At 46.1% G+C, this 12850-nt stretch overlaps 1 protein-coding gene across 2 annotated transcripts in view; it reads left to right on the top strand.

Annotated features, from left to right (window-relative positions):
• The window catches only part of SLC23A3 (solute carrier family 23 member 3), a 339671-nt gene extending 332763 nt beyond the window's left edge, over nucleotides 1–6908 (top strand). Inside the window, exon 11 of one of the 2 annotated variants that reach the window (XM_085650085.1) lies at nucleotides 6126–6908. In XM_085650085.1, coding sequence (XP_085506211.1) covers nucleotides 6126–6460 — 335 coding nt within the window. In that variant the 3' untranslated portion in view covers nucleotides 6461–6908. The remainder of the gene's footprint in view (nucleotides 1–6125) is intronic. The other variant, XM_085650084.1, reaches the window with a different exon arrangement.
• Nucleotides 6909–12850: the final 5942 nt, after the last annotated feature.

Genomic DNA, 12850 nt, shown 5'->3' with positions numbered 1-12850 from the left:
ACGGAACTTATCCACTGCACTGAAGTTCCGCTCATCCCCTTATGACTGGACTCTTACACTATTATACAGTCTCACTCATCCCCTCATCACTGGCATCTTACACTATCATGGAGTCTCATTCATTGCTTACTACGGACCCCACGTCCCACTCATCCCCTTATGACTGGACTCTTACACTATTACAGAGTCTCGCTCATCCCCTCATCACTGGCATCTTACACTATCATGGAGTCTCATTCATTGCTTACTACGGACCCCACGTCCCACTCATCCCCTTATGACTGGACTCTTACACTTTTACAGAGTCTCGCTCATCCCCTCATCACTGGCATCTTACACTATCATGGAGTCTCATTCATTGCTTACTACGGACCCCACGTCCCACTCATCCCCTTATGACTGGACTCTTACACTATTACAGAGTCTCGCTCATCCCCTCATCACTGGCATCTTACACTATCATGGAGTCTCATTCATTGCTTACTACGGAACGCATCCACTGCACTGAAGTTCCGCTCATCCCCTTATGACTGGACTCTTACACTATTACAGAGTCTCGCTCATCCCCTCATCACTGGCATCTTACACTATCATGGAGTCTCATTCATTGCTTACTACGGACCCCAAGTCCCACTCATCCCCTTATGACTGGACTCTTACACTATTATACAGTCTCACTCTTCCCCTCATCACTGGCATCTTACACTATCATGGAGTCTCATTCATTCCTTACTACGGACCCCATACACTGCACTGAAGTCCCGCTCATCCCCTTATGACTGGACTCTTACACTATTATACAGTATCACTCATTCCCTCATCTCTGGCATCCTACTCTATCACGGAGTCTCATTCATTCCTTACTATGGAACTCATACACTGCACTGACGTCCCGCTCATCCCCTTATGACTGGACTCTTACACTATTATACAGTCTCACTCATCCCCTCATCACTGGCATCTTACACTATCATGGAGTCTCATTCATTGCTTACTACGAAACGCATACACTGCACTGAAGTCCCGCTCATCCCCTTATGACTGAACTCTTACACTATTATACAGTCTCACTCATCCCCTCATCACTGGCATCTTACACTATCATGGAGTCTCATTCATTCCTTACTACTGACCCCATACACTGCACTGACGTCCCGCTCATCCCCTTATGACTGGACTCTTACACTATTATACAGTCTCACTCATCCTCTCATCACTGGTATCTTACACTATCATGGAGTCTCATTCATTGCTTACTACGGAACGCATACACTGCACTGACGTCCCGCTCATCCCCTTATGACTGGACTCTTACACTATTATACAGTCTCACTCGTCCCCTCATCACTGGTATCTTACACTATTATACAGTCTCACTCATCCCCTCATCACTGGCGTCTTACACTATCATGGAGTCTCATTCATTCCTTACTACGGACCCCATACACTGCACTGACGTCCCGCTCATACCCTTATGACTGGACTCTTACACTATTATACAGTCTCACTCATCCCCTCATCACTGGCATCTTACACTATCATGGAGTCTCATTCATTGCTTACTACGGAACGCATACACTGCACTGACGTCCCGCTCATCCCCTTATGACTGGACTCTTACACTATTATACAGTCTCACTTATCCCCTCATCTCTGGCATCTTACACTATCATGGAGTCTCATTCAATCTTTACTACTGACCCCATACACTGCACTGAAGTCCCGCTCATCCCCTTATGACTGGACTCTTACACTATTATACAGTCTCACTCATCCCCTCATCGCTGGCATCTTACACTATCATGGAGTCTCATTCATTGCTTACTACGGAACGCATACACTGCACTGACGTCCCGCTCATCCCCTTATGACTGGACTCTTACACTATTATACAGTCTCACTCATCCCCTCATCTCTGGCATCTTACACTATCATGGAGTCTCATTCATTCCTTACTACTGACCCCATACACTGCACTGAAGTCTCACTCATCCCCTCATCACTGGCATCTTACACTATCATGGAGTCTCATTCATTGCTTACTACGGAATGCATACACTGCACTGACGTCCCGCTCATCCCCTTATGACTGGACTCTTACACTATTATACAGTCTCACTCATCCCCTCATCACTGGCATCTTACACTATCATGGAGTCTCATCCATTCCTTACTACGGACCCCATACACTGAAGTCCCGCTCATCCCCTTATGACTGGACTCTTACACTATTATACAGTCTCACTCATCCCCTCATCACTGGCATCTTGCACTATCATGGAGTCTCATTCATTCCTTACTACGGACCCCATACACTGCACTGAAGTCCCGCTCATCCCCTTATGACTGGACTCTTACACTATTATACAGTCTCACTCATCCTCCCATCACTGGTATCTTACACTATCATGGAGTCTCATTCATTCCTTACTACGGACCCCATACACTGCACTGACGTCCCGCTCATCCCCTTATGACTGGACTCTTACACTATAATACAGTCTCACTCATCCCCTCATCTCTGGCATCTTACACTATCATGGAGTCTCATTCATTGCTTACTACAGAACGCATACACTGCACTGACGTCCCGCTCATCCCCTTATGACTGGACTCTTACACTATTATACAGTCTCACTCATCCCCTCATCACTGGCATCTTACACTATCATGGAGTCTCATTCATTGCTTACTACGGAACGCATACACTGCCCTCACGTCCCGCTCATCCCCTTATGACTGGACTCTTACACTATTATACAGTCTCACTCATCCCCTCATCTCTGGCATCTTACACTATCATGGAGTCTCATTCATTCCTTACTACTGACCCCATACACTGCACTGAAGTCCCGCTCATCCCCCTATGACTGGACTCTTACACTATTATACAGTCTCACTCATCCCCTCATCACTGGCATCTTACACTATCATGGAGTCTCATTCATTGCTTACTACAGAACGCATACACTGCACTGACGTCCCGCTCATCCCCTTATGACTGGACTCTTACACTATTATACAGTCTCACTCATCCCCTCATCACTGGCATCTTACACTATCATGGAGTCTTATTCATTGCTTACTACGGAACGCATACACTGCCCTCACGTCCCGATCATCCCCTTATGACTGGACTCTTACACTATTATACAGTCTCACTCATCCCCTCATCTCTGGCATCTTACACTATCATGGAGTCTCATTCATTCCTTACTACTGACCCCATACACTGCACTGAAGTCCCGCTCATCCCCCTATGACTGGACTCTTACACTATTATACACTCTCACTCATCCCCTCATCACTGGCATCTTACAATATCATGGAGTCTCATTCATTGCTTACTACGGACCCCACGTCCCACTCATCCCCTTATGACTGGACTCTTACACTTTTACAGAGTCTCGCTCATCCCCTCATCACTGGCATCTTACACTATCATGGAGTCTCATTCATTCCTTACTATGGACCCCATACACTGCACTGACGTCCTGCTCATCCCCTTATGACTGGACTCTTACACTATTATACAGTCTCACTCATCCCCTCATCACTGGCATCTTACACTATCATGGAGTCTCATTCATTGCTTACTACGGACCCCACGTCCCACTCATCCCCTTATGACTGGACTCTTACACTATTATACAGTCTCACTTGTTTCTAATCACTGGCCACAGACACTATTATTGAGGTTCAATCATCACCTTTGTACTGGCCTACCACTCTTCAGTGTTTTCGGGCTCATCCCTTTATGGATGGCTTCTAACACTCTTATAGTCTCACTCGTTGCTTATCACTGACCTCATTCACCTCAGTAAAGTCTCATTTATCCCCTTCTTAATGGCCTCTTACACTGTTATGTATTCTCACTCATCCTCTGATAACTGACCTCATACACTTCAGTGAGGTCTCACTCGTTCCCTTACCACTGGCTTACTGCACTGTTATATAGTCTCACTCATCCCCTTATCACCAGCCTCATACACTTCAGTGAGGTCTCACTCACCCCTTGTCAGTGATCTCGTGCACTGTTATATAGTCTCACTCATCCCCCTGTTACCATCATAGTACACTTCAGTGGGATCTCACTCACCCCTTGTCACTGGCCTTGTGCACTGTTATCAAGTCTCACTCATATCCCTGTTACTGGAAGAGTACACTTTAGTGAGGTCTCACTCGCCTCTTGCACTGGCCTCATGCACTATTATTTAGTCTCACTCATCTCCTTGTTACTGGCATCGTAAACTTTGGTGAGGTCTCACCCCTTGTCACTGACCTCGTGCACTGTTATACAGTCTCACACATCTCCCTGTTACCGGCATAGTACACTTCAGTGAGGTCTCACTCTCCCCTCGTGACTGGCCTCGTGCGCTGTTATCTAGTCTCACACATCTCCCTGTTAATGGCATAGTACACTAAATCAGTGAGCTCTCACTTACCCCATGTCACTCGCCTTGTGCACTGTTATCCAGTCTCACTCAACTCCCTGTTACCGGCACAGTACACTTCAGTGAGGTCTCACTCACCCCTTGTCACTGGCCTCGTGTGCTGTTATACAGTCTCACTCATCTCCCTGTTACTGGCATAGTACACTTCAGTGAGGTCTCACTCGCCCCTCGTCACTGGCCTCGTGCACTGTTATCCAGTGTCACTCATCTCTCTGTTACAAGCATAGAACACTTCAGTGAGGTCTCACTCACCCCTTGTCACTGGCCCTGTGCACTTTTATACAGTCTCACTCATCTGCCTGTTACCATCATAGTACACTTTGGTGAGGTCTCACCCCTTGTCAATGACCTTGTGCACTGTTATACAGTCTCACTCGTCTCCCTGTTACCAGCATAGTACACATCAGTGAGGTCTCACTCGCCCTTTGTCACTGGACTCGTGCACTGTTACCCCGACTCACTCATCTCCCTGTTACTGGCATGGTACACTTCTGTGAGGTCTGACTCGCTCCTCGTGCCTGTCCTTGTGCACTGTTATCCAGTCTCATTCAACTGCCTGTTACTGACATGGTCCACTTCAGTGAGGTCTCACTCACCCCTTGTCACTGACCTCTTGCACTGTTATCCCGTCTCACTCAACTGCCTGTTACTGGAAGAGTACACTTCTGTGAGATCTCACTCACCCTTTGTCACTGGACTCGTGCACTGTTTTCCAGTCTCACTCAACTGCCTGTTACTGACATGGTCCACTTCAGTGAAGTCTCACTCACCCCTTGTCACTGACCTCTTGCACTGTTATCCCGTCTCACTCAACTGCCTGTTACTGGAAGAGTACACTTCTGTGAGATCTCACTCACCCTTTGTCACTGGACTCGTGCACTGTTTTCCAGTCTCACTCAACTGCCGGTTACTGACATGGTCCACTTCAGTGAGGTCTCACTCACCCCTTGTCACTGACCTCTTGCACTGTTATCCCGTCTCACTCAACTGCCTGTTACTGGAAGAGTACACTTCTGTGAGATCTCACTCACCCTTTTTCACTGGACTCGTGCACTGTTTTCCAGTCTCACTCAACTGCCTGTTACTGACATGGTCCACTTCAGTGAGGTCTCACTCACCCCTTGTCACTGGCCTTGTGCACTGTTATCCCGTCTCACTCAACTACCTGTTACTGACGTGGTACACTTCAGAGGGGTTTCCCTCCCCCTATCACGAGCCTCACACACTCCTGCACAGGCTCATTGCTTCCCTGGCACTGATCTCCGGCCATATCATATAAATTCTAACACATGTTGAGGTATAAATGTCCTCTTACAACCAGTGAGGTATGAATTTAGCAAATGTCATTTCACTTTTTGCCAAATCTCCATTGCATTTGCATCAATGCTTGGGTATTTGGAGTCACAGAAGGTACTTTCTTTGTGCTTTAGAAGACACAAAGATGTGATGCAGTAACTCACACCAAAATTGAATTAAACAAGTTTAAGAGACCCTGTTATTCTTTGTGTATTAAATCTTTTCATATAAAAACAGCATCACTATCTTAAATGTTATGATGGTAAATCTGCGGGAAGATGAAGGGCGTGAAACTCTTGACAGAGCATTCAATTTCTTTGAGAGTCTCTTTTCTCACACACTCCTCACTCAGCATGTCTCATGTTTGCATTTCAGGCACTATGGAGGAGCGGGGGCTGCTGCCCGAACTGTCCCTTTGGAAGCCAGACTCCGACAAGGACTCGGTCCAGGCCCGCAAGAGGGAAACCCTGCGCGTGTACGGCCTCTCACGGACCCTCAGAAGGTGGCTCGGCCTTTCCCGCCTAAATGCTACCTTCCTGTGTAGAACTTTCTGCCTTCCGGACATTGAGGTGGACCCCGGGGAGGAGGAGAAGGTGGCCTCCTCGGAAGAAGGTGTCATTCTCTTAGAAAAACCACCCAGTGTGGAGACTGAGGCAGTCGTAGGACTTTACCCAAGTGATGCCAGACGAGACATCCAATCCGAGTGCTAACAGTCCCCGGCTGCCAGACGAGACATCCAAACCGAGTGCTAACTATCACCATCTCCATCACAGAGGGGACTCCGCTCTCCGTGGGATCTCTGTCGTGGCAGCTGGAGGCACGCAGGCTGTGTAGACCTGAAGTCAAGGTTGGGGTTTCACCAGTCCCTATACTTGGGACTTCTGGCCCTTCTTCCATGTTCCCATTGCCGCAAGAGGCAGTCATTGTCCACAGAAACTGTACAGTTCTACGTAGAAACTCGGAACTCCTTCAATCTATTCCTTCATATGACCTCTGACCCTTCAGCATATGTGTCATTATGTTTCAAGGATCTTGGCAGCTTGGCTTGCACCAACGGACAGCCATCACTAACCTCACCCGGTGTGTAGCCTGTGTACCTGAATAAATAGCCCAATGGGCGTGGACTGAACATCTTGTTGAGTAAAAGGTGGAGTTTGTGTCCGTTTGTTTGTACACCATCTCTGTGCCCAGCATAGGCAAGGGGACATAAAGAGAGCTCTTGTGGAGGAACCTGCCCGGGTCTAGAGGCCTCATCTTCAATCTGGTCTTCGCTTTCGAAGCCGAACGTAGAGTACTGAACCTGGGGCTGAAGTTCTTGTCAGGAACTGTGTACAGCACCTAAGCCCAGATCTGCAGTTGTGTCTAACTCTAGATCTCAGGCCCGGAGACCTGCATGAAGCTCTGGTGGCCGAATCTGAGAACTAGAAACCGCGATAGGAGATCAGTGGGGGAGGAGTAGGATTTTGTGCACTGAGAAATCAGGCCTGGTTCCAAAGATCATGTGAGGTGACGCCCATGTTTAAGAGTAGGAAGGATTGTTGCCAGAACCGATTGGTCATTGTGGCTCTTATTCACCATTAGTTTCTTTGGATCCGATTCACAAAGAGCTTCTACACTTGTGACGGGGGCTCCCCAGTCGTGGTGAAGGGTCCGTAGTCATGGAGGGGGGCCACACTCGTGGCGTAGGCTTCATAGTCATGGCAGGGGGCCACACTTGTGGCGGGACCTCTGCATTGCAGCTTCTGATTGCTGGGGTCCCGCCATGAGTGTGGGCCCCTCGCAGCCCCTCCCCATGAATACGGGGCCTCCATCAAGAGTGCGGAGACTCTTTGTGAATCGGACCCCATGAGTGTAAGAATGGTAATCAGCATTACAGAGTAGATATTTTCAAGGTGACTTCTATTTGCTTGATTCAGACAGCTCTACACATCATTAGATGTCCAATTTGGCAGATGAGGGACAGCTGCCACAACGCAGTGGATGTCCCGTCTGCCCTATTTAGACGTCATTGACATAAAAACTCTCTCAATAGGGTACACAGGACATCCGCGCCGTTTTGTCCTGCATGTACCGATTCTGCCAAAACTCTAAATCCACACCTAGGTCTATTCCTCTTTTTCTCTCAGTCTGTTCCTAACTCTGCCTCTCTCTTCTTCATTCCTTCCCTCAACCCCTTTCATTCTCTCTCCAGATCTCAGTAGCTTTACCTATCATGGGACATAAAGGGCATCTCAGGATCCACAGGATCCCATGTCGCTGGTGATCTCAGAGTGACTAGCCCATGGGTTATAGTATGTGTGCCCCTCACCCTTCAGCTTGCCCTCTTGCAGCTTGCAGCCTGCATCTCAAGGAATTACGCATTCCTGTGCCCCACATGCCAGAGAGTATTCCACCCAGGGATCTTTTTCTGAGTATAAATGAATGAATGAAGTCAAGTGAATCGCTTACCTTTGTGTCACCCTGTACTTCTGGCTCTGCGTGTCCTGTAAATGGAGTCGCCTCTTCCACACTGAGCCGTAAGTCAGCTCATCACAAATAGCACAAAGTTGGCATTGTTGTTGGCAGCCTCTGTAGTTCTTTCGAATTAGAAGCCTCAGTCTTGTTAAAACCACGCTATAGGCAATTCTAAAACCCAAAGGGTTTACTTTTCACAAATGGTGTTCCTTATCTACAACCCTACAAAGAACAAAAAAACATATTTCTTACTTTAAACCAACCTGATAAAGCAGATTTCCCAATAGAAAGTTACTCACTGCTCATCACCAAAATGAACTTATGAAAGAATTGATCTCAAACTTTGGGTATCCATCCATAACTGTAAAAGAGACAGGCAAGGGATGACAGCATCAGTAGACAGCCCTAATTCCAAATCCAAGAGTGCCAGAGCCTCAGTCAGTGAAGGTCGCCAAAGAGAACTTGGAAGCAGACCTGTGAGGACTGCAATTGTGGATGCGAACTCTCATCAGATCAGCCCACATTAGACCTTCAGGGTTTCCACAGCCTGGAATCATGAGCAGCGGTTAATGCCAGGACTTGAAAGCTAGACTGCTATTTATTTATTTATTTATTTTGGGACCCCCATTTATATCATATCAAGTTACTATTTGAAACAATGTTGCAGGAGTTGGATGTCAAACAAGAACTTGTTCAACAACTTCCTCATGAGTAAGTTGATGGGATATTTCTGGATCGATAGTCCTTATGTTGTCTAGGTAATTTGATATTCATGCATGTGATGGGATTATTATAAATTAGTATACTAAATAAAGACAAAGAAGTAAATATTTAAATAAAATAAGATGATCCAGATGACATCTATTTCTCTTACATTGAGATGTTTTGCTTTCAAGTGTTGTGTTGAACAAACATTAGTTCTTACAAATTCATCCATTCAAATCATGAATCAGTCCTAAACATCAGTGAAGTTTTCCAAAATCCTACCCGCTTTCCAGCTATTAGCACGAAATGATTGATTATTTGAGATTTCTCGTCAGAAACATTCCTTTAATTAGTCTCTTACGATAGCTGAACTAAACTCTTCACGTAAGTCTGTGAGAACTCTGCAGTTTTCTGTTTCAATATTTTTTGTTGATATTTGCCAAGATAACAATACAAGGCGGGCACACAACCTATCTTGCTTTCTGGATAGCAGAAGAATCATGTTTCAACAATAGCCAAATTAATTCTTCCCCTCCCCCAACTGGACTCCTATTCCCTGCCTCGAGAATGTCAGTATAATGCTGTTCAGTTAGGGAGCTAGGTGGGTACACGATTGGGAGGAGCCAAGTCCACCTCGTACTGTGATGTTGTCTTTTCCCTCTGTCAACCTGAGGTTCCTTCACCCATCTTGTCTGTTGGGATGGTCCAGAGTGCCCATTGTGTTCATGGGCATGTGAGCGATTTGAAATCATTTGCTTGGAAGCTTAGTAACAAGGTCCAATATTCTCCAAAGATCTTTTCAATACCCTTGATATTGTATAAGACCTTCGCCGTTCTCAGCACCTACCAAATCCATGATACCAGTCTATGCCTGTTGGTGGTCACGCTTTACCTCATTTGCCCAACAGTGTCTGTATTGCCACCAAAGGCAGCAACAAGCCCAGGGTACTGTATTCTTTTCTTGACCTCAAGGGTATCCACCCAATAACGTCCCATGAACTGACGTCAGGACTCCAATCTGAGATATGTCGCTCAGAACCTCTTTCCAGAATCTATTGAATTTAGTGTGCCACAGAATGTGGCACAGAGTGCCCCTTTTTCCACATCCTCTCTAGGATGCCGAAAACCTCCCCGTGTGCTATGTAGCTTCTCAGGGTACACTGCCACTGTAGCAGTATTTTCAGGCTAGCTTCTGCTCCATCAGTGGTAGTTGCACCTCTAGTGAAAATACAGAGAATAATAAATCAGTCCTCAGGCACACAGGTCCATTCTGAGGACCACTTGGCACCAATCTGGAGACCCCCAGTCTCTTGTAGAGTTTTGAGACCAGGAGTTGGTCTAAGCCTGTCAATTCTAAGAGTTTCTCAAATATGGTCACTTCAATCATTACCTCACCCTGTATCACTGGTGCAAGGCCCAGTGCCATATCTGGGTGTATGGAAATATTTCATTCAATCCATATTCCTTCTTGATTTGTTCAAAGGTCTTTATGATCCTTTTGCTGAAGAGGTCTCCTGGTTTCCTGCATCTATTCAGTTCCCACTGTTGGAATGTTTTCCTGTCTACTCCATACTGGAAATCTAAATATTCTGAATGTAAGGGTAAAAGAGGATGGGTAACTCGACAAACCCCCCTTCGCTCTTATCTTATCCAGCACTTTCAGTGTCACACCTATAACCCATGGTTCTAGTACTGTTTGTTATGTCTTGCAGTCTTATCCATGGAAACCACCAATGTATCCTGTCCACCAACATGTGGTCCAATAAGAAGAACTCTTTGCTCCGTTTCTTCTCTTGACCAGTCCTCCCTGTACCTCAACTAGGCCGCCATGTAGTAGGCAGTGAAATCTGGCCCTCCCGGCCTTCATTTCTAGAGAGTTAATAGTGTTGTTGCACCCCCGTTCTCAGCCTTCTTCCTCCCATGTGAAGGTGATGCAGTTTCTGGAGTTTGTCCAACATGCTCCCGAGTAGGTGAATTGGTTGAGCATAAAGGAGGAAGAGCGACCTTCTCAAGAACATCCTAACAAATGCTATGTGTTGTACAAGTAACAAGTGAAGGTTGTGCCACCTCTGCGGGTTCCTTAGGATAAATACAAAGTATGTAGTTTGCTGCGTACAAACCTTGTGCCCTGGGGGGCAAATTGACCTCCAGGCATTTTGTGGAGCTCCAGCTCCATGTAATGGGTGACTCCTATTGTAACTGGGGGCTGCAATTCCTTTTAGTGTACAGAGATGACCGCTGGGCTGGGAGTCATACCTAAGTCTAAAGGATGGTAGTCTGTCAGGATGGTGGAGGTAATAATGTTCTCTTCCACTTTGAAGGACGGAGTGCCATCCATCAATTTCCAAATCAGGCTCCAGCCCACTGGACATATTTATTTCCTAACATCTCCCTGAACTCCTCTAGCTGTAATGACAGGGCAAGGAAGGATGTGACTAGGTCGTTATGTGAGGTCAAGATATAGTTTGCAAACATGGTGAGTTTAAACATGTCAGGCCCCAGTTGTGTTACTCGTATTGCCACCTTAGCTGAGATCCTCTGGGCCAGAGTCACTATGTGTGGCATGAAGAGCAGAGGGTACATTCCTGCCTAGTTGTTAACCATCAACTTATAACAAGTGTTCACATGAAACTCATTTTTGAAAACTATGTGCTATTGTCACAGAAAAATTATGTGCAGATTTAATCAAAGAAAAAATCTGCGATGAAACAGAACACATCTGTCATAAATGAATTAAAGAACAACTTCTATAGCCCAATTATTGCTGTCGTAGAACTCAATTCAGCCATATTGAGTTACTTACTTCCATTATAATACAAACAATTAATTGAGATGGCCACAAATGGACTCACCATAAATAATGAGGTCTGTGCATACTACCGATCGGTTGTATGTGTACTTCTTTTTGCACCTCTTGGTTGAGTGTCGATCCGACAGGATAATTCAATTTACACAGCGAACTCCCAGTCGGAGAATCATTGGGATTCTGCAGTGTTTTCTCTCATACTCGCTCCTTGTAATAGAAAAGGCGTCTGTGCTCCTTCACGTCGGAAGTGACCTTCACTTCCAGCAGCGTGCAAACACTAGACCAGCTAGGAACCGTTCGCCTCGTGCATGCGCTATTGATGGAGAGATTCTAAACTCCGGTGTCTGCATCAGCCCTGGCACGACTGTGCTATGTTTGCCTAAAGGGGAGGGGAAGAGGTAATCTGGAGGACACAATTCTTGTTTCGGGAATTCCTTTTTTTTGTCCTCATATCACCTTATCTGTAAAATCAGGCCACTTCTATAATTACTTTCCAGCCCTCAGCCTGCTGCATACTTTCGACGGCCCTCGCCGCACCAGTCAAGACCAGATACCTGGTTTCTGGATGCACCCAGGTGTAATCCTACGACCAATCATTAAATTGTTTTCATAACCCTCATACCACTCCATCTTTGGAAAGCTACCCCACCGGGTCTACAGTCAATATCTATTCGGCAGTAACATCTTACAGCTTGAAGCCAATCCACCGCTCTAGGAGGTAACGGATTCGTCCAATGCTTATAGAGCTCCCTCCAAGCCAAAAGCATCAGATAAAACAACCGAGCCTGCTGCGATCTACGCTGAAGTTGGCTGAGAGAGATTTCCACTCCCAATAAAACCAGTGTTACACTTAACATTATATTCATCTCAAAGATGTAGTTGAACACATCCTGCCAATAAGCCTTTATGTCTGGGCACGTAAAAAAAACATGTTGTTCATCAGATCTTAGGCGGCCACACCTACAACATCTGGGGGTAGGCATGTACAAACTATGCTATCTTTTGAGGGGTCCAATATAATCTGTTGATACTGAAGAAGTGGTTACGCTTAAGATTGGCTGGCTTTACCACTGAATAGAGTGGTTTTAGGGAGATTTGCCATACAGTTTGAAGCGCAGTCTCCTGAATGACTCCT

This window comes from Triturus cristatus, chromosome 3_2 (assembly GCF_964204655.1).
Source record: "Triturus cristatus chromosome 3_2, aTriCri1.1, whole genome shotgun sequence".
Taxonomy (NCBI): Eukaryota; Metazoa; Chordata; class Amphibia; order Caudata; family Salamandridae; genus Triturus; species Triturus cristatus.
The sequence above is the reverse complement of the archived record's forward strand: the minus strand, read 5'-3'. Positions and strand labels throughout refer to the sequence as shown.